General features: G+C 27.5%; 1 protein-coding gene across 1 annotated transcript in view; it reads left to right on the top strand.

Annotated features, from left to right (window-relative positions):
• Positions 1 to 24,262, top strand: part of LOC142324840 (nephrin-like) — a gene marked incomplete at its 5' end in the record, with an annotated part of 931,197 nt that overhangs the window by 823,904 nt on the left and 83,031 nt on the right. Inside the window, one exon of the mRNA XM_075365877.1 lies at positions 3,670 to 3,800. Within this exon, the coding sequence (XP_075221992.1) occupies positions 3,670 to 3,800 (131 nt within the window). The remainder of the gene's footprint in view (positions 1 to 3,669; positions 3,801 to 24,262) is intronic.

Below are 24,262 nucleotides of genomic sequence, written 5' to 3'. Positions count from 1 at the left end.
ATATATATATATATATATATATAAGTTAAAAATAAGAAAATATTTTTTTCTAGTTTGGATTACATAAAATTCACGCAAGTTATTTCCCAAACATATTTTTACAAGGTCAATTTAACACTGAAAAAACGTTTTTTGTAAGCTTAAAAAGTAAGGACCAATTTACCTCGAATCATTCTGAACGAGAAAAAAGAAAACGCAGTAACACAATTCCTTTATAAAAATTATCGTCAATAAATTAATTTATTTTCATATTTATTGTCCTTTAAGGGTATTTGAACTGTGCTTCAAAGGCACATAATATACTTACTCTTCCTTATAGTTTCACACTAATCTATATTCAATTATTCTTGGTTTTGTGTTTTATTATAAGGCAGTATTTTTATCTTTGGCTTTGTTATGGCAGAATTTAAATCCATAATTAAGAATAAAAAAACTTTATCAAGCTCGTGAAATCGTTAGTAATTTCTATGATTTAATGAAGAAGGAACCTTGTGAAATGGGAATCTGAAAAATTAATTCCAAATCATACTACTCAGTTAATAATTAACAACGTTAATGCCTCATGTCATATCTCGCTAGCTAATAAAGCTTCGAATTCTAACTTAAACGAAGTTTTGCAAAAACGATTTGATGTTTCTTTTTAAATCGGTTCAGTCACTACAAACAAACCCTTGTATCCTAGCTGGTGAGCAAATTTATTTGCTTGAATTATCAAAGTGGGTCCATTTAAGGGAACGTTTTCACTTTTGTTTTCTTTGAAACACGTAATATGTGCGTCGTCTAAATAATTTTTTTTTTTTTTACATTGTCTTAGTTTCTTTATGAGTGATTTTTTATCGTAAATTACCCGTAACTTACCACGATTCTTCTAAATTGATGAGACAAGTAGAAGTAAAAAGCCGTGTATGAGTTGAAGTAAAGCGTGTGTATGAGTTTTACACACGTTAGAACTAGCTCGCCCGTTTTCTAATTCCTCAATTATTTTTAATTTATCGCATACTGGAAGAATATTTCTTTAACGCCCAACATTACTTATCTGCCTTAAAAATTTATCAAAAAACACTACTAGTTCGCAGAAAATACATTGACTTTAGAGAGAGCTAAACATACAAATGTACTGTACAAACAGTAACAAACCCGTTTAAGAATCGACTACCGGAACTCGACTGTAAAATTACTCACACTTCCCATCGCCATACTATTTGTATAAACTTCATAATAGTGGAGGAATGAAATTTCCAGAATCCAGAAATAACGAGTACAAATATGTACATGGCTTACGACTGCACCTGGTTGCGCACCCACTTTCATTTAATTTGAAGAGATCATTGCCTCCCTAGTCTTAATTTATTAACATCGTTATACCATTCAGTATTACAAACAAACAATACTACTGACTTTAATATTTAATTTTTACACCTGTATTTTAAAATCATTCACGTTTTTAATTACTCTGGGGACATAATTATTATTATTATTATTATTATTATTATTATTCGAAAGAAAATAATTTCCTTGTTATAACCGACTTCTGACTTCGTTATCAGCTCGTTAAAACAAATTAGCAAATTTTACTATACATTTATAATATAGGAAACAAACTATATAGTTTTTTTTTTACTCGTTACAACTGGATTCTCGTTATAAACGAATTGTAACGTATTTTTTTTTTGGCACTTATATGGTTTACCTACAGATAAATTTATAATTATAACTAGGTATTAAACAATTCATTCATTATACTGGACTAATGCAGAAAACGTTTTTCATTATAGAATCTAAAGGAGAACGTAGCCGAAAAATTATTCAAAAGTGTATGTCAATTCAGATTCGTTCAGATCTGAAAAATATTTAATTTTCTGCCTAACACACGTGATTACTTTTACGAAACGGTCTTAATAACGAATTCAATTTTAATTAAGATTTGTTTAAAGAATATTTGTTTTCATTTTTATACGAAACTTGTAAGATTTACAAGTGTAAGATTGTTTACTGTGTTGCCTTTTAACAAAAATAGAACAATTTTCAATTATTGTTTTATTTTTATTTATTTAAAAAAAAATTAATTACCGTGTAGTTTAGTTTTGATCATACTCCCGGTTAATATTACTAACAGAATTACTACAATGAGACCCACCACCATATAAAGCTGAAGACGCGTAATATTCTTAGTGACTAGCAAATATGTTCTGAGCAATGTATGATGATTGAATTATGAACTCTGACTCGTAAGTGTCTGGATCCATTAGAGTTTTAATTAAGGTTTATCTGTATTGAGACGGAAGTAACAAAAATCAAGTCATTGACTGAAAAATTTTTTCTAGATTAAATTTGCAAAACAATAGAAATTTGTTATTTTTATTATTATTGCTATACCAGGGGGAATTAACTTTGGGTAATTTGTGATTAAACAGCATTTTGTTCAATGACTTTTATAGGTTTAGGATTCTAAACCACACTGATTTTGCAGTTTTGACCTACAGTCTCATTTACATATATATATACATGATTTACCATTATCTACCTTAATTGATTAATAAAATACTATACCCTCCATTAGGCAGCTAGAATTCACAAAGCTGACATCTGGCACAATTAGGGGTTGATAGATTGATCTAAATTTGTAACCCTTGTTACCCCTGTGGTCACTTATCAACAGATATGTTACTTATAATTATATTTAATCTTGTCCGTTTTCAAATGCATTTTCCTTTTAATTATCCACCTTTAAATAATTTACTTATGTATATTTAATGAGTGAAAAATATTTACTTATTTTTTAATGAATTTTTTTCGAAATTTAACAAAAAATATTTTAATTAAAAACTAATAAAATTATTAATTTTGTATCACTTTCCTATAGACTACCGACCATTAGATAAACTGAAACAATGAAAGACAAGTTCTACATATGAGAAAAATAAACCCGACAACAAAACCACATAGCCTTAAAACAAACCCAAAACAACCCGAAAGCAAAACAAACCCAAAAAAAAAAATAAACACATCTCGTGTGTATGAGATAAAATAAACCCCAAACCCAACCGGCCTCCGTGGCGCGAGTGGTAGTGTCTCGGCCTTTCATCCGGAGGCCCGAGTTCGAATCCCGGTCAGGCTTAGCATCTTCACACACGCTACAAATTATTCATCTAATCCTCTGAGGCAGTACCTAACCGTGGTCCCGAAGGTTAAACAAAAAAAATAAATAATTAGTTTATGTGCCGGCCTTCGTGGAGCGATTGGTAACGTCTCGGCCTTTCATCCGGAGGTCCCGGGTTCGAATCCCGGGCAGGCATGGCATTTCCACACACGCTACAAATCATTCATCTCATCCTCTGAAGTAATACCTAACGGTAGTCCCTGAGGTTAAACAGAACAAAAAACCAAAAAAAAATAGTTTATGTAATTGCAAAACATACTATTGTAAATAAATAAATCTACTATAGATTCTTAGTATGTTGGTGTATTTATTTACAAATTGTATCTTTTTTGTGTTCAATAATTATTTTTAGGATAAGTTTAATTATAAATAAAATACACGATAATTTATACGTTACATTATTTTAAATTATTGGTAGTTTATACCGTTTTGTAGATTTTCATTATCGACCTATAATTTATTTCTTTTATTTTTTTAAATAAAATTTGTAAATATTTTATTATTTTCAGTTTTACCTGTATTGCGCCTGGAGCTTGGTTCAAAAATGAATCCTGATGACATTGAAGAAGGAGATGATGTATATTTTGAATGCAAGATACACGCCAACCCTGCTGCATATAAAGTTTTATGGAAGCATAATGTAAGTATATATTTGAAATATTTTTCCATTGTTATTTTTTCACCACATTTATATTCCTTCACTACATACACAAGTATACATATAAAAGTCCTTATCTACCTACTTAACACTAATTTTATTCTATCCTTTAGTTCAAAATATCTAAATTACTGAAATTTGTCGTAGCTTTTATAGTAAGAAAAGACTGAAAAGTAAGAAAAATACATATATTATACAGAGTGTTGCAGAATTTTTGTGACATACTTTTTTTTATAGACGTATTCCTTTCAACAAAGTAAAGATAAAGTTCGTATAAACATGATTTGGTTACATTTTGCTTTCAAGTTAAGACTAGCCAAATATTTGCTTCAGATTTCTAGTTTAAATATCAGATAATTTTACGGATGGAGTTTATGGTTTATTGAACAAACTTAGTGGTTTTATACGCAATCTTACATAAAAAAGTGGATCTCAGAATTATATATCAAGTGGTTTCCGAGGAAATCGTTGTAAAACCCCTTAAAAAAATTATGTCAACCCGCCCCCAGTCTAAAATCACTTATTTAGTTTTGTCATAAGTTTACTTTGTTAAATTACCAATAACCGTAGAAAAATTGAAGAGAAAATTTGTTAATTTCAAGAGAATAAAGCAGAATCATTTTTTTAAAGATTCGTTTTTATTAAAAACAAAAAATCCTAAAATCTTTGCCAATAAATACTGAGCTAAAAGGAAGGCCTACTTCTCTTAAAATAATCTTCTAACAACAAAAATGTATTATTTATATTTAATATACTGCACTAAAAAAAGTTCAAGATTATTGGAAAAGGCAGTTGCATGAATAAATCGTTAGGCTGAAATGCGAATTGACTCTGAATGTAGAAATTTTAAAGAACTAATATAATATTATCACTATAAAGTAGTTAATTAATATTTAATTAGACTGGATTTTATGATTAAAAGTCACATTCCTAATGTCTTTGTCTCTGAACGAATGGAAAAATCTTGAAACTTAATGTAGTTAATAATTCGACATTCAAAGAAACACAACTTGGATTTCCTTTAATAATATCCCTAAAAAAGTGATGTTATAATTAAAATTGGATTACATCGTTCTCATATATTTTACCATCCAATTTATGATGGAAGGTGTTTTCAGATACTGAAAATCATCTCCAGAACCTGAAAAAATCGGGACATCTCCCTCTCTCAAAATGCGAAATAAACATAATGTTTCTAATTTGAATGGGTTTTAATTCCCATCACCTTGAATGTAATTAAAAATTTGACGCAGATACCAAATACAATTTTTATAATTTGAATAAAAAGGTTTCGTATTTCTGATGGGTATGTAACAAGTATAAATACTTACAGTACTATTGAAATATTAAATCAGTATATTATCTTTTTCATAAAAAAGGATGGTGCGTGGGATGGCGCAGAGCGGACCACTTGGTGCGCCGAGCAACTGCGCCCTGCGCACGATCAATTCATTCGTTCTAACGATTTATACTTCTCGAACGATTCAATTATTCAAAATATTTATACTTCTTTATACGAATGATTTATCTAAAATTATATTGTATTTTGGGGATAAAAAGGAAAAGATTGGGGTTAGAGCTGTTAAAAAATCATAACTAAATAAACAACTAAAAATGTTCAGGTTTTTGAAGCTTTTCGTTGTAAAATTGCCTTTTTTCTTGTGTATTTATAGGAAATCATTTAATCATTCGTAATTAATTCTTTCTTTCCTAAAGAGCAAAAAAGCTGAAATTTGGATTTTTCTTTAAAAAAAGTTAAAAGGCAATTTCACAGTTTAAAAATTCGGTTTTTTCCTTTGCAAAAATACGGGTACTTCAGTTAGTTTACCTCATTTCTATAAAATTGAATGTTATGAAAGAAAACTAGACGCGATGATCACGCGAAAAAGATATTTATTTTGTCCAGTTCTTTTTTTTCTCATATTCTATATTCTACCGTATATTTATTATTTATATACATTTTTATTTATAAATTATTCTTCAAAACATTCATTTTTATTAAAATAAACTGAAAAAAGATTACGCTCCAAAACTTTTGTTTACAAAAAATTCTTATTTACAATCTAAACGTAGGTGTCTACTAATAAATAAATAAATAAATAAATATATATATATATATAACTCATTTTATAACTTTTTCTAGAAAAAGTTATAAAAACAAAGAACTAATAAACAATATTAATTTATAACCGAACAATACTTTTAAAAGATGCTGTAAAAACAAGTCCAAATAAAACTAAAAAATACAAATAACTTTTTTCTAGAAAATCCCAACATTTATTTATTTTTTCAATTAAATTTAAGTATTTGTCCTTTTATTTATTTATTCTATCTAAAATCCCAGTTAAAAGAACTTGTTTTCTAGGCTTGTTTTTTTTATGGATTAATTAGTTTGAAGTAATACAATTTAAAACTAATTATTGTAATAATTACAATTTAATTTCTTATTTCATTGAATTTTATAACAAATGTAAAAAGTAATTATTATAGTAATTGTTTTATTTTTATGTTAATTATATAATTGACCGAGACAATTATTACTTACGTGTTTAGAATTGCTTTTATTGGTCGGTGATATTTAATTTGTTAAAATCTGCAGTTTTTCCTTCAACAGTTGATCATACAATGCATTAGGAAAGTCCGCTGTGCAGTATGCTTTAGAATTAGTGATGCATTCTGTTCTTTAGGAGTTAGGTTTCTTATCCTGTGGTTTCGTTCGGCGTTGGTCAGTAATAAACAAAGACATCAGTTGTTGACTTGTGATTGAACGTGCTTCGTTTCGTGTTGTTGGATTTATCGGAATGAATAAATACGATAAACTTAATGGTTCATGGGTAGAGGAACCCATTTTTCTTGTTGAACGCGTCTTTCGTGAAGGTGACAAGTATACTGATTTAGTGACGCAGAAGTTTTCTGAAAAGTTTCCAAATACTCCTGTTCCTCAGCGCAATGTAGTTCTTCGAATAATTTCGGGAAAGAGGCTCTGTTGAAGACCAACGAAACCAAACGAACAGAAGCTGATTGATACTTCGGATGCGACGTCCTTCAAAATCAATGCGTAAATTAGTATAACAGCAAGATATCGAACTTGCTACCGCACATAAATATGTAAGAAAAGAAGTGAAACTTTTCCCCTACAAAATAATGTGTGTTGAACTGAAACAGAAACAGGTCATACCAAAAGATTAAACTACTGCCAAAAGTTTAAACATTTTATTGACCAAAATTCCGTAGGTATCCTCGACATTACGATTTTTTTTCAGATGAAGAGTGGTTTATCTCAAAGGGTATATTAATTCACAAATTACACGACTGTGGTCGACAAATAATCCCATGAATTACACGAACAATTTTTACACGAAGCGAAAATTAGACTCTGAGTTGGTGTGTGCAGAATTCGCATTGTGGGTCCAAATATTTTAAAAATACAGTTAATCATGATCGATATTGTGCTGCTTTAACAAACTTCATTAGTCAGTTAACAAAAGTGGAAATCAATCACGGTTGGTTCCAACAAGATAGCGTCACTGCGCACACAGCTAATAGGTAAATGGCTCTTTTACGAAACATCTTTGATGAACGAATCATTTCGAGGGGTTGTGGCCTGCATGATCGCACGATCTGACTCCCCTGGATTACTTTCTATGGGGGGCAACGAAACAAGCAGTGTATCGCAACAGACTACACGAACTAAAAGCCCCAATAACTGGATACTACGAGGCATTCCACTATATCAGTGTTTGAAAGCAAACTAAAACTTGAGCAGTGTTGTATTGATGTTTGAGGAGGTCATTTTCAACACTTTCTATAAACTAATCCAATTATTGTAATATCAGTTTGTATAAAATAAGGAAATAAAAAATAAAGTAATAATTATGAAAATTTCGTAATTACATTTCTATAATTCCTGCGCATAACAACTTTCCGAACGCATTGTAGTTTGTTTATGTATATTTTTAATAATAACAGAAATTGGTTGTAATAGTTTTTTAGTTTCTTCTATATTTTCATTTAATTAAAATACAAACGATATTAATATTTTCTTAATAATTGCTAATTTGTTTTAATGGATGTGTGGGTATATAAGATATCGCTCTATTACATGAACTATTTGCAGATATTATTTCTTCTTAGGTCCTTGATTAAATTCCAGTAATCATATGCCGTGTAATATTCCATAGCCTATGCATATAAAATAGATTCATGTACATATTAATCATATAATAACTAACTACTTTGCCCTGCCTGGAATCGCAACTAGTGCAGAATTAATACTCATGATATAAGGTCGATGTTATTTATTTTATTCTAATTCTAATTACAATAGAAGAAAACTATTTCATTAATAACTTACTTGCAGTTTTAAACGTTACGCCTGGTTAGTACTCTAAATGAATCAAATAAGTTACCTCTTTGTACGCTCGATATATGCGTTTCGAAGGAAAAGAAAATCGTTTAGAAACGAATAATTCAAAAAAGTATTTATTAATTTTTTTTTAATTGTAGCATACTAAATCTTCGGACATGATTTCAGCAGAAACATATCTGTTTATATGTTCGTATATAGTTTTATTTTTTAATTAAAAGTTACTTATCCCTAACAATGTATTGAAAATTACTCAATGTTATTCAAAACTAAGAAATTAAATATAAGAAAAGACTTTAGTTCTGTATTTTCTAAAATTATAATTCAATATATCTATATAAATAAAAATGTAAATGTTCGTTTGTTTAAAATCTTAAATATCCGTAAGTTTTTCATCGATTGCTTTGAAATTTTGACACAACGTTGCATCCAAATACGCGCGTGTTTTTGTATACCTACTATTTACATACCTAAGATGTCACACCTGTGACAGGTAAAAACATGGTTTCTTTTTTTAAATAGCTCTATCTGTTGGGCTTTTAAAAGCTACACGCTATACTAAGTATTTTACGATTCTATTTCAGTGTTTCCGATATGTATGTCCGCTATAGACTAAAAACCTGCTGGACCGATTTACGCGCGGGAAAAAGGAAGAAAGGGAAAATCGGATAAGGGAAAGAGAGAAAAATTGAAAAAGGTAAAAGGGAAGAAGGGGAAAAGGAAATGGAAAGGGGAAAGGAGAAAAAATAGAAGGGCAAGATATATATTTATATAATAACTAAAAAATACTCACGATTTGAGCAATTATTTTCCCAGAACAAGTTATGAGAAAAAAAAATCATGTGAAGAAAGATGTAAATGCATTACAATCTTTCGATAATAAAAAAAAAAATTCTTTAAGAGTAAGTAAATTTTTTCACATTATTTAATGACCTTTATGCAGCTATTCTTTCTCATGGTGTTTGGTCATATTCAAACTCCCATAAAGGGTGAGAGCAAAAAACGCTTTTTTCTCGACTTAAAGTCAAATTTGTTATAATCAGGTAATTATTTTACATTAGAATAACATTTTAGTTACGTATTGGGCAATTTCATTCACGGATGTAATATAATAACCCTAATTTTTTTCCTTTTTCCTAGTTGCATAATTTTCCCAAATTTTCAAATCGCCTTTGTAATATAGTTTTATAATATTGACACATAATTCATATCGTTATAACTAGTTACTATTAGTAATATTAGTATTATATAATATTATACTAGCAAATATAATAATATTAGTATTATATTTGCGAGATAACTATATCTCACAATTAATTAATAATTCAGAGAAAATAAAAAAATACGCTTAAATATTTAATATGAATTGAACTCATTTATTATACCTGATTTGTTGTTTATTCGTTTGATACTAAATGTATTCAGTATAAAAAGGATTATTTTTTTTTTAATTTAAATATGAACAGTAGCTTATGAATTTAAAAAGTATTAATAATCACTAATTTAGATTACATGTTAACCTAGTTTTTTTTTTTTTAAATTGATCGATATACGCAGACTGTAGTTACACGCAGCATTTTACTACCTTGTACTTTATGATAATTCACTTTTTTCCATTAAATGATTCTTATCTTTATAATTGTATCATAAAACATTAAATAAAATGAATAGCTTTTTATTCAATGGTTTATTTTTTTAGTAAAAAAGGTGTATTTGTCTTTGTAAACATTGTAGTCTTTAAAATTATTACCTCCGCTTTGATAAGTTTTTTACTGACTTTTCGAAGAAAATTATGGTATTCCTTTCAATCGCTCGGTGGAATTGAAATTTCTTTACGTTTTGAGGAATGAGGATTATGAAAATACTATTAACTTCAAATGTAATTAATTCCCTTAAATAATATTTATATATACATATGTATACAATTTTGTGGCGCGAAAATCTCCAAAACTACTTAACCAATCTCATTGAAATTTATATATGCTGTAATATTTTATCTGAAGTTGCGGATGTGGAAATTTTATAAAGATTGGTTGAGTCGTTTCTAAGTTACGCTCAATTTAAGGTCGACAACAAACTGTATGACCTCAATTTGAGGTATTTCTTAGTTCGCAAGGTGGGATTGGGTAGTGAAAATGAATTTTCTTTACGTTTTGTGTTCGAAAATACCATTCATACATAAAGTTTTGTGACTAGTGTATCTCAAAAATAATATTTTTATATCAAATTTTGTGGAACAAAAATTTTCAAAATTACTGGATCAGTTTTACTGAAATTTAGATATACAGTACATCCGAAGTAGTAGTACATCTGAAGTTGTGCGTGTGAAATTTTGATGAAGATTTTGTGAAATTTTGATAATGTTTGAAGTTACACTCAATTTAACGTAGACAACATAACCTCAATTTGACATTACATTGACTTTATATTGGAGTATTTTTTTTTTATACACGCTTATGTAGTAAATCACAGCGGTGAGTGAGTTTAAATTTGATGCTTCCGTGTAGCATCTACTCGTTATTTTTAATTATTTCATCAAATTACGGTTTCAATAAGTTCATTTTTTTATAAAATATATTTTAATATTAAATAGAAAAAACTACAACTCTTTTAATTTTTTCATTTAACTTTTGTTTTTGTATATTTTTCCGTAATTTTTTTTTTTTTAATTGATTAAAATCTTGTATCATATATCAGAAAATATAGTGGGGGATACATAAGTGTAGGTAAAAAAATTATTTTATTTTTTATTTATTTTTATTCTTAAAGACTACGAAGAAATAATAAACTTCATCCATAAAGTTTAGAGGAATTTTTTTTTATAAAACTTTTTCAGTTGAAATTTCATTAATTGTATTAATAAATTTTGTTTCTTTTTATGTTTTCTATCATCTCACGAAGAAAAAGAGAATATTTGCAACAAAATCTTTTAAAATATTATAACACAAAATTAAGGTGTTATAATATAACGTTATATGATACACCTTAATTTATATCATTGTCTTATAACCTAAAGATGGTGGTCCTACGATAAGGACAGTATAGTGTAGAATCTTTGCAGTGCTTTTCAGAACGAGAAATAACGAAAGTAGAGAAAAGAATTATAAGAAATATATACGGACCAAAATATAAAGATGGAATTTATAAATTGAAAAATGAAATAGAAATTTACAAAGATACAGAAAAAAGTTGGGGATTTAATTCGGAAAAAAGTTTAAAACTTTTTTGGATATTTATACAGAGATCAACAACAGATTGACAAAAGAAATATTTGATTCTTACGTAAAACAGAACCATAAAAATCACGAGGTTTAAATTGTTAGAAACAGATTTAAAACATTGAACATCTCTTTAAATTTTATTAAAAACAGGGATAAATTTAGAAAATTGATACAAGAATCTTAAGTTATAGAAAGAAAAAAGAAAGGTGCGTACTTGAAATGGACGGAAGAAAGGAAAAAATAACCGAGTGAAAGGATGAAGACCTTCTGGTAAAAGAAAATCCGAACTATATAAACGCGATCTCTAGTGGTCAGAACGGTAAAATAAACAGTAGACTTGCAAAGGTTGCATTTCAATAGATTATAATAAAAACTAAATCATACAAAATGTTTTAAGAACTTTTATATATCTTTACATTTGTTGAAAAATATTTCGTATAAATTTTTCGCTCATTATGCGTTTAAATAAATTCTCTGCAAATTTCAGATTGCATAAAAGTTCGTGTATACTTTCTTGGACTAATATTGATAGTTTCTTTAAATTCAGGTTGCTCCAACTCCATTTAAAATGCACAGGATGCCGAACAACCTAAATTACGTGACTAAGAAGCTTTTTTCCGTGAGTGCATTCTAATATACAGCCACAATCTTCTTGAAGTTAAAAAAGGTGCTGAAGAGGTATTAGTAGGAGAACTAAATCCGATTATGTATGAAATTCTATTTAATTCAACTATTTAAATGAAAAAATAAAAGTGAAAATTAGTAATTCATTAAAAAACTTTTAGCCTAGTCGGAAAAAGTTATATTTTTTAGATGCTTCAATCTTTCGGCGGACCGGTTAAGTACGCTCAAAGTCCCGTTTTCGATTCAAAATAGATCGAGTAACGATGGGTTACTTGGTCGATTCAGTTTTTTCTATACGACACTTTTTTTATCCTATAACAAATTCTACAGGATGGATTCAATAAGATACGAAACTACATGTATTAGGAATACTATTAAGAATACTATTAAATCCTTATTTTTAATCAACATGCACATGACAATCGTGATGCATTTAACAAAATGCATCATGATTATGATGCATTTTGTTCATCACATCGTTTTCGTTGAGATTTAGTAAATAAATGGTTTCCAAAAAGCATTAGCTCAGCATAAAGTTTTGGCAAAGTTGTAAATAGAAAACAATATCTTAAATTGAAATGAAAAAGAAACTTTAATAGGCAGATTTTCAAATGAAAGTTTAATCTACAAAGTCGTATGAACCATAAAGTTATACTTGTTCCTAGGTAATACTTTTTGTTAAAATACGAATGATCTCTAATTTTGAAAATAAATTCGGAAAAAAGTTTCTGTTTTGAAAAAGCGTTGTTTATGAGTGAACAGTGTTCAATATAAATATTAAATAAATCATGAAAAATACTTGACTGAATGTGTTTTGATTTCATTTTTGCGTAGAGTTTACTAGTATAATGTAATTTCACTAATACGTAAAATTTCTCAGTTGTAATTTATTGTTAATGTTTTTTTGCTATTATGACAGGTCAAGAAATTAAATTTAAAAATAATATTACTTTTAAATCTGTAACATATAGAAAGAGGAGGTTATTTTTATTTTTTTTTTTTATTTTAACCAGATGTTCGGTCGCTTCGCAACAAATAGAAAGTTTGTTAAATGCTTCATCTTGAAATTGAGTTTAAAAATGTGGGTTGGTCAAAAGTTGTTATACAAATAAACTGGAAAGATTTTATATAAGACAAATTAGAAAAATGAAAAATTTATAATCAATTTTTGTATTAAAAAATGGAAATAAATAAAAATAAAAAAAAATTGTTTTTGAATCTAAGATAATATTCCAGGATTTATTCATTTTCTTGTTAAAGGAAGATGAAACCATTAACCAAGAGTTATATAAAAGATATGATAAACAGGTTTTTGTAGATAATGATGATTGGGATTTATGTTGAGGTTTAGAGATTAATATAAAGTAGAAATTCACAGAAAAGCACGTCAAACTATATATGAGAGAAAACAAAATTAAATTTTTGTTTGTCTTTGTAATCCCTGCAGGTAGCGTTAATTTGTTTCATCCTCGGGTCTATCAGCGTAGATTATCTTTAGAACATTGTAGGTAATTTTAATACAGTTTTTTTAGTTATCCAATATTATAATTAAACTTTCTGTAGGAATATAGGTTATCTAAATTACTTTCAAATATTTTATAAACCCGATTCACAGTGTCTTGTGTTATAGTCTAGATTTATAGGAGCAGGAAAATCAATTTCTTTTCCTTGTTAGAAGTATATACCGCCAAAAGACAGATGATATTTTAACGAATTATGCAGTAGTTGTGTAAATATTTAGAATATGATAATTTATTAAATAGAAGAAAGGAAAATCAGTATAAATCTACTTGTGCTGAAAAACAGTATCTTATCATCGGCAATGGGATTCGAGAAGTAAGTTGTTATCCAAGAAGATAGTGTGAAGAACAATGATACCTATAATTATCAATAAAGGTGAGCTAAAGCCCTTGTAAAGGGAACTTTAACACAACTGAAATTATTCAAAAATGGATTATCAATTACGTTAACCACTTTTTTCTTTCTTTTACGAAGTAAAGGCAGTATTGTGATCGCGAAAATTTCGGTTTTCAGATTTCAACAGAAATATCCATTTTGACCATCCATGAATCCATTTTAATCATTTCGGCGTAACGTCAGTATGTTTGTATCTCGCATTAATCAAAACGATTAGCCGTAGGATGTTGAAATCTTTGATTTATGACTGTTGTAACATCTATTTATGCACCTTCCCTTTTGATTGCAATCGACTGGACCAAAAGTGTCCAAAAAAAGCTCAAAATTCAAAAAAAATTTGATTTTGGATTTTTCTTATCTTCAGTAATAAGCCCTCATTGAGAGCTTCTCAACGATATATCATAAGTGTTCATTGGTTCCAAAGTTATAGCCAAATAAAATTTAAATTAATGAAATAATTGGGTCTTACAAGGGGAAGGCAAATCGGTTCAAATCTGACTTAATATACATATATTTTTTTTAAATTTGAATATATTGATTTATTAATAATTATTAACCTCTTATTGTTAACAAAATTACAGTAAATAATAATAATTTTAAAAAAAATAATATGAAAAAAATCTGAAGTTATTATTGAAATAAAATTTTATGTACTTTTCATTTTAATTTAGAAATCTTTACAAAGGTTAATTACTATTAATAAATCAATATGTTTAAATAAAAAAAAAAAAAAGTTAAAGAATGTGTGTATATGAAGTCGGATTCAAACCGTTGTGTCCATGGTTACGGATCCGACTCGTTCTCACTTACACCCCACATCTACATGAGCGACGTGAGGCAAAATTAATATATAAACTAATATAAAATGCGGATGTGAATACCTGAAAAAAATATGATACAATGTGTGGTATCCACCACAATGCAATTGTGTAATCGTCCACTTTATTAAACAATTGGAGGATAGTATCTCTCTTTCAAATGAAATAAGTTTAAATGAAGTGCAGCAAAAAATGAGTATATGTAATTTAATAGACGTACAAGGAAGTCATGTGGTGCCCGCATCAGTTTTTTTTTAAACTTGTTCAAATGGAAACTGTTACAATAAATGCCATAAAAGTGATGTATTAGTATAAAAAAAGTTATGCTTTTTTTTTACTATTTTGTTAATATATGGAATAGAAGAAATTTATTTGCGTAAAACATAAAAAAATAATAATAGTAAATATAGTAAATTCAAGATGGTAACTAAAATTTATTTTATTTTTATGCAGAAACTTAATTATAACAACAGAAATAATTTTTTTTGTTTTTTTTTAAATTAATGTGTGACTGTGATATATGTGAATGTGTAATATTTAATACAAGTTATTATTCAGTCAAAGCACAAACACATATGAATCCTAAGATAAAATTTCAGTTTGTTAATAGCATTAAATTCTTTATAAATTCTCAAAAATTAAATTATATCTTATGCATTTTTTAAAAATAGTTTATTAATACCTTAAATGAAATAATCCTCAGAATTTGATCATGTATTAAAAGATAAGGTTCTGTTGATATCGATTTCGTTTGCGGTAGAGAAGCAGTGGACATCAATACGGGAGTGGTTAAGGGGTTATTGAGGGAAGAATACTTCGGCATAAAACTAGAGGTGCACATATTGTACTTCGTTAGATTTATAAATCGCGTATCCTGTTAAATCCTTAGAAAGTAAAAATTTAATTAAATCGAATTAAAAATAATTGCATTTGACCATTTATTGAAAAATCACGTATTAACGAAGTAATTATAAAATTAAATGTAATTTTCATAAAAACATAATATCTATGTTTTTTTTTTGGTTTTTTTATCAGGGGTGTAACCCCACATCTCGTGATTAATGAGTCATCGATAGATTAAAGGAAGATTCTAAAGTATTTAAAATTGTTCCTATTTAAAAGCCCAGTTAAAATCCTTTTTAAGTTTTAATAATGCATGTAGGTTGTAGTTAGTTGTAATTTCATACTCTTTTTAATTAAAGGATAGTAAATAAAATTACTGAAATGTTGAACTTATTGAAATTTATAAACAACGTTTATTTTCCAAGAATCGTTTACTTAAGAACTGATAACTCGAATGTTACCGGCTAATTTAACTTGTACTATAATATGAAATCTAGTTAAAACTGTTTCTCTATTTTAGGCTGTAAACAGTGTTAATAGGATATTGGAAATTTGCTCTAATTAGGAACAAAACAGTAATTCCAAACAGTGTACGGATAGAACTGTCTTATACGAATAATTCGTATGCTAAATACAATAGTAGTAGTCAAACGAAGGAATAGAGTTGCCAAACTGAAACTTGGAGGAAAATAGAACAGAACAGAATGTTGAAAGCCTTTAACTGTTACAGACTACACCAATTTCAATGTACATCCAACTGACTGAATACATGAATTGAACTGTATTCTACTGTTATTAGGAGGCAAACTCTTAGTCTTTAAGCTCCGCCTGTTTTAAATCCAATCTGCAATTGTAATTTTACTTTTATAATTTACTAAAGTTTGCTCCTCTTCTCTTTATTATTTGTATAGGCGCAATTGAAATAAATTATTCTATTCTTATTCGACATGCTCTTTCGATTATTTTTTTTCATTCCATTTTACGACATATAGCATAAAAATCTTCGCTATAATATAATCATTGTTAAAAGACACTTTTGCGTAAAAATACCGATTACATGTTTTTCGTATCTATTGAAACAAATTCACTATTTTAAAAAGTGTTTCAGCTTATGTATATAATAATACATAGAGTATTTCACACACTTTAAAAGAACGTAACAAACTTTCAGTACAATGTTCTACTGATGAAGATAAAGAAGAAAGAAAGTTCATATAAACGTAGGTTCGGAAACGCTTCGTTAAAGAGTGTCGGCTGGCGAAAGATTTTATTCTAATCTCTGCGCCTTCGGTAAGATTAATTCAGATTGTAATTCTTGCCCATCAGGCTGGCCTTGTATTTAACTAGTCAACGCAAATCAGCTGATTTCGAAGTCGAGAGTTCTAAGGTTCAAATCCTAGTAAAGGCAGTAACTTTTATACGGATTTGAATACTAGATCGTGGATACCGGTGTTCTTTGGCTGTCGGGTTTCAAATAACCACACATCTCAGGAATGGTTGGCCTGACACTGTATAAGACTACACTTCATTTACATTCACACATATAATTCTCATTCATTCACTAAAGTAATACTTTACAGCGGTTCCGAAGTCTAAACAGAAAAAGAGAGACTATAATTCTTAAGATCAAAATTATGGGGTAAATTTATTGGTTTTATATATATGTCAATCCTACGTTTTCAATAAGTATAGAAAATTATTTTTCTTAAGCTACATTATTTTTAAATTTACTTTAAATTAAGCTAAAATAAAATTAATTAAGGGAAAGCTAGGGAAAGGGAAGCTTACACAGAAAATAAATCGGTGTTAATAAATCTGAATTAATACCAAATATATTTGTTTTTAGGTTTACACATTTTTAAGGATATTATTACTTCCTTGTACGAAGTAAAGGAAGTAAAATGATCGCGAAAAATTTCGGTTTTCAGATTTCAACAGAAATATCCATTTTGACCATCCCTGAATCCATTTTGACTAGTTTCGGCGTGACGTCTGTATGTACGTATTTATCTCGCATAACTAAAAAACGATTAGCCTTAGGATGTTTAAATTTTGGATTTAGGACTGTTATAAAATGTTGTGCACCTCCCCTTTTGATTATAATCGACTGAACCAAAAAAGCTCAAAATCCTGAATATTTGGATTTTGGACTTTTTCTTAACTGCAGTAATAAGCCCTAATTGAGAGATTTTCAACGATATATCACAAGTGGTACTTATTTTCATTGGTTCCAGAGTTATAGCCAAATAAAATTTTAATTAATGAAATATTTGAATCTTTCAAGGAAAGGCTCGAATCAGTCTTCATCTCCTTTTTTTTAATTTATTTCTTTTAACTTTTTTTTAAATTTAAATATATTAATTTATTAATAATAATTAACCCGTGATTGCAAAAAATGTACAATAAATAACTATTGAAAAATAACAATAAAAAAAAAATATGGAAAATAATCAAGTTATTAGTGAAATAATATTTTATGTACTATTAAAAATGTGTATATGTAATTTAATAGGCATTATTACATATTTTTATATGTAATAGATTTGGTGAAACATTTGATTATTTAATATTAATTGAAAACTATAATTTAGAATCGTTTATTTTTGGATTTTCTCGTTTAATTTCCTTTAATTTTATTTAATTATTCTGGAATTTCTGTTTAATTTTGTCTACATAAAAATTAACTAAGAGTAACTAAAGAATAGACCCTCACAAGAACATATACACTGATCATATAACAATATATGCATACCCGATCTTTAACAAATTGCAATAAATTCTTCGGACTTGATCATCATTTCGTTTATTTGTTTTTTGTTGCTAATCATTTAATCGCTCTTTGGTTTGATATAATTCTTCTGATCTTAATTTGTGTACACGTTCTCTAGTTTTAACATTTTTTCTCTCTTTATATTCATTATCTTTTCTTAATCTTTTTATTCTTTCCTTGGTCTTAACGTTTTCCTCCTCTTTATATTTTTAATCTTCTCTCAATTTTTTTTATTCTTTCTTTGGTTTTAACATTTTCTTTCTCTTTATATTTATCATCTTCGTCGTTTTTTTGGGATATATTTCTTCATGTTATCTTTCTTTTTCTTGTATGATTATTTCTTTTTTCATTCTTGAATATTCAACAAATAATCCAGTAATAAAAACTGATTTTTTTACACCGTAAGGTCGAAATTAACATTTGTAACCAGTATACAGGAGTTTACTAAAAGGAATACTTTTTATTATTAACTTTTATTTATTCGACATACCAGAAATCTGAAAACTTTGTTAATCAGAAACTCAAAAAGATACGAATAATACTGATCTAATAATTTGAGTAATAAAGTGACTTTTATTCTATCCTAATATTGTTAAATTAAATAATTGTATAAATATTTGATGTTAATAAAAACTAATATTTCAGCAATTGTGTAACTGTCCACTTTATTAAAGAATTGGAGGATCGTTTCTCACTTTCAAATCAAATATGTTTAAATATTTAAGTGCAGCAAAAAATATGCATATGTAATTTAATAAGCGTACAAGGAAGTCAATGTGGTGTCCACATCATTTTTTTTATTTTTATAAATGTGTGATTTTACTTTTTTTCTTACGAACTTGGAGATCTATCTTTTTTTAATCAGAGTGTTATGAACTTTTTACGATAATCAGTGTGTTTTAAGTTTTAGTTCTAGAATGTTATAATTACAAATTTTTTGTAAAAAATATGTAACAAAGAATTCACTCTTTAATTTGATAAAATAATAACAATACGAAATAAACAATTTATGACAGTAGCTGGATGATTGGATTTCAATTAATACTAGTTTCTAAGTAATGGGAAATAGATTTGCTTTTACATCAATTCACCTTTCCTTACAATTGGGTTAAATGCTGTTACACAGATTGTTGAGGCGGTGGTTTCAATTTAATCTTCTTTTAGATGTGTTCATGTAGTTTTTTTTTAAAAAAATAAAGGGCTTATCGATAAAAGCATATAGTTTTTAATATAAAACTGAATCAGTTCATGAATTTTTTTTAACAAAATATAACCCGAAAGAATTAGATGAAGATAACTTCAGCTCCAACTACCTAACCACACCTTTTCTGTATCTAAATGAACATAACAGTAGTTGTCTTTCTCCAGGATCATCTTTTAACCAGACAGTGTTGGGCTAGTTCTAGATATACCAGTCGGCTTTGAACCACGATTCACACCTAAAATTAATTATTATAAGGCAAGAAAAATTGAAATGGTTTCCGTAAGAATTAAAGTAGGATATCCTATTAGTATTTGTAAAATGTAATTCAATTTCATTGTTTCTTGACAATTATGCTTTCATCCACTCATTATTCCTTTTTAATATGATTATTCTGTTTACCGATAGATTAATGAAAAAAAATTTAATTACACGAATTGTTGCAGATAATGCTCACTTATTAACTGCTGCTGCTTTGTGTTACAACAACAAATTGTTTAATCTATTATTTAGGGTGCTTTTCTTCTTTCCCCTGAAAAGGCGCTAATATCGTTCAAAGGCCTGTAATTAATACTTCTAATATTTATTAATTTTTTTAATTAATACTTCTGAATAGTTGTAAATTTTTATTTAAACTAGCTGAAGCCCGGGTTGTCCTTCAAGTTTACCCCAAACACTGCTAACAATTAATAAAAATTGTCTGTTAAGCTGGACTGAAGTTGATATCTGACATAATAAAACCCTCTTCTGACAATTAATACTATGGAATATAAAATTTCAGTATGCTTCACGGTCAGAAAGTCAACTAACAATTGATATCTGTCTTTCTTTCCCTCATAAAAAAATACAAATAGTACATTTTTAGCTACCTGAAAAATTATGATTTATAAGAAAGTAAGCATTTAATTTATTTAATAATATGTAGATGGTGTGTAAATCGACTATCTAATTCATATCCATTTCTATCCGCTTTTAAAGGATCTTACAGTTTTTGAATTTTAAATTTCTCTCCCTTTTTGAATCGCTGGATTGAAAATTCTAAAAATGGATTTTTAGAATTTTTATTGATCTAAAATCCAGTCGGGATCAAGTTAGAACAATGTTGAGAGTTTCATCAATTTCGGCATTTAGTCGAAATGCTGTAACAGAGACAAATTTCCATTTTTATTAACATAGATTTAATATTCTTTGATGATCTAGTAATTACTAGGTATTTTTACATATTACAAAATTAAATTTGAAAATATAAATATAAATCGCAGGAACCACACATTTCAGGAATGGTCGACCTGACTGTACAAAACTATACTTCATTTGCATATCATCCTCATTCATCCTCTGAAGTAATACGTTATGGTGGTACCGGAGGCTAAATATAAAAAGAAAGAAGATATAAATCACATAAATATACTTTTGAAAAACTGTTGCATAGTAGTGCACCAGAAGGACGGATTTGCGGTTTTAGTTAACCTTGAAAATGTATACAAAAACCTATTTTTTGCCTCTAACTTAGGGTCCTGTGAACTGATTCGCTTGAAAATCAGTTTTGTTTATTTCTACTAGGTTTACATCATCCTACCAAGTTTCATCAAAATCTGTTAAAAATTGCATCCAATAGAACAAAAAAAGCTGAAAGTGTTCGCAAAAACCCCGTTTTTTACTGTACTCCGGTTCCTGTGAACCAATTCGCTTGAAAATCAATAGGGCTCTAATCCCAATAGATTTTACATCACTCCATTAAGTTTCATCAAAATCGGTTAAGATTTGCGTCCGGTAGAGCGGACGAAAAATGTTATACATACATATGTATATAAACATGACCGGAAGCAGTAGCGATTTCCAAATTCTTTGGAAGTCCGGTAAAAATATATCTTTATCAAATCATGATGAAAATATTTTAATCGGTAAAAATGGAATTAAAGTTTTTTTTACAGTTATCGAAACACCCCAGTTAATAATTGTTTGTATTTTATTTTATAAAGCATGATTCTTTTTGTAATAATTTTTTTAACAATTTTAAAAATAGACTAAGATAAATTGTTTAATAAAAAAAATGCAATTCATTCAGAAATTTATATAAGAATTATTTAAAAACAAAGCTCTAAACTATTCAACGAATTTGAAATAACTTATCTTATTTCAATTTCGTCGTTTTTTTTTTAATATTGTTTGTTTTCAATTATCAGCATCGTTCATGTGAAAGTATCAAAATACTTTAAAAATATATCTTATTGAAATACTGTTGATTTATATAAACGGTATTCTTTGCTCCGAGTGATTCATTTCCTTAAAAAAAATTTATACAATATATTGAATAAATAAATAATATATTCTATGAACTGAAGAACGTTTAGACGTTGAGTATATTATTTTATTTTTTATTATTACTTTTTATCTTAAATTTACTTTTTTTCTTTATGAAAATATAAAAAAGGAAAAATTTGTACTTTATTGTGACTTTAGTCTTGAATAAATAAGTTATTTCATTTTTATTCATGATGATAAAAATAAAACAAGTAAATATCTCGAAAAGTAGGTTAAAATAAGACAAGTAAATATTTCGAAAAGTAGGTTAAAGATAGTAAAAAAATTCCGTTGTTTTTTGTATTCTTTTTTTAAATATTCAAAGTATAATGTTGTAAGTAGAATATGAAACAATTTTTTTTAGTAATATTAAAATTAAATGAATAAATTTCTTACAATTCTTTTTTGTGATTATATAATAAATTGCTTACAAAAAACAAAAAAAAAATTCTTAAGCCAATTTTTTTTCCCTTAATTGTCTTACACTTGTCTTACACTTATTCTTTATTTTTTTCTATTATCAATGATATGATCAGATTCGATAAATGTTTAATTAAAATATCGATCAGTATTTTTGCAATCCTTTACGACTTCCATAAATTATCAACATACATATATTATTATACTAAACAGAAAATAATATTTTGATATAAAATCTATAAATAAAAAAATAAAAAATCTATAAATAAAACAAAAAAAAAAATCTATAAATATTTGTATCCTGTATATGCAACCTTCTTCCGTGATAATCTGTTTGTTATTATTTCTATTTTAATTTTTTTATTGATTTACTATTCCTTTTATTACGAACATCCAATTTGATCAAATTTACCACATCTATAAAAAATATTATATATTTTGTAACTAGTATTGAAAATATACGAACTTTTAACTTTTCAATCGTTTAACGTAGAAAAATGAAATTTAGCAAAATATTCCTACCTCGAAACTATCTATTTTTTGGTATGAGACCACCTTATCCCAAAGAATACAAGGAGGGACAACTCAAAAATATTAAATGGAAAGAGTAAAATTGCGACGTTATTTTAAAAGGCATTGAAAAACAAAGATTATCACTTAAAAAACCCTAAACAAAATTACGACCATTTAATGCTTTTAACAGCTAGTTTTATAATTTGCCTTTAGTACATCGTAATTAGTGTCTCGTATTAAAAAATAGATAGTTTTGTAGCAGGAACATTTGGTAAATTTTATTTATTTTTGATATTTTTAAATATCTATAAAATAAATTTAAAATATTTTTTTTTATATTTCACTGTCGAGAATTTATTTAAAAATTTCTTTAGGTAACTTTTGAAACCAGCTATAAAAAATGAAAAATATTAAACGGTCGCAAAGTTTTGTCCGAATTTTTTTTGTGTGTCCGAAGATTTTTACAATAAAATTTATCTGTTTTTAATATCCTTTAAAATGATTTGTCACAATACTACCTTTTAACACTTTTGAGTACTCACCTAGTATGTTTGTAAAACATAATTCCCGTACAACAATCTACACACTAAAACTTATCCGTAAAACTTATCTGTAAAACTTATCCCTTATCTTACCTTATTATATTTCATACATTTTTTTTATTTTTTCAGAAAGTAATTCCACACACTTCGGTATTTCGTAAACTAGAATTTATATTTCGACCAGAACAACAATATTATGAGCGAATCTTAAGCCTCTTTTATCTGTGGTTCTCAAAACTTTTCTTGATTTTTCATTCTTTTAACGATAATTTATATTACTTAAAAATAATTTATTTTTATATACTAGTTTAAGAGTAACAACGATTAGATTGCTCTTCCTGAGTAAATTATTAATATTTTTTTTTATTTCTGCTCTGGTATTTTAAGTATTTTCTGTTCTGTATTCGTAGTAAAAAAATCAGAATTTTTATTGGAGTGATAGAGAGAATAATATAAAGATTACTTCTTCGATTTTAGAGCATCTGACATTTGATTACTAAATGCTTACTAGACCCTCGGATTTAACAAAAATTTTTTATATTATCCAGAAAATGATCATATTATTTGATTACTCAAACCGAGTAAAGAGTTACTACAAAATTAATAACTTTTTTTAAATATTGTCCTTGATGTCTGTTTTGCAATTACCGAGTTCTTTTTTATTTCCTTGTACGAAAAGGAAGTATTGAAATCGCAAAAAATGTTGGTTTTCAGATTTTAACGGAAATATCCATTTTGGCCATCCCTGAATCCATTTTGACTACTTTCGGCGTGACGTCTGTACTATGTATGTATCTCTCATAACTCAAAAACGATTAGCCGTAAGATCTTGAAATTTTGAATTTAGGACTGTTGTAGCATCTAGGTGTGCTCCTCCCCTTTTGATTGCAATCGACTGGATCTGA

Source organism: Lycorma delicatula, chromosome 5, assembly GCF_047948215.1.
Source record: "Lycorma delicatula isolate Av1 chromosome 5, ASM4794821v1, whole genome shotgun sequence".
NCBI lineage: Eukaryota > Metazoa > Arthropoda > Insecta > Hemiptera > Fulgoridae > Lycorma > Lycorma delicatula.
The sequence above is the reverse complement of the archived record's forward strand: the minus strand, read 5'-3'. Positions and strand labels throughout refer to the sequence as shown.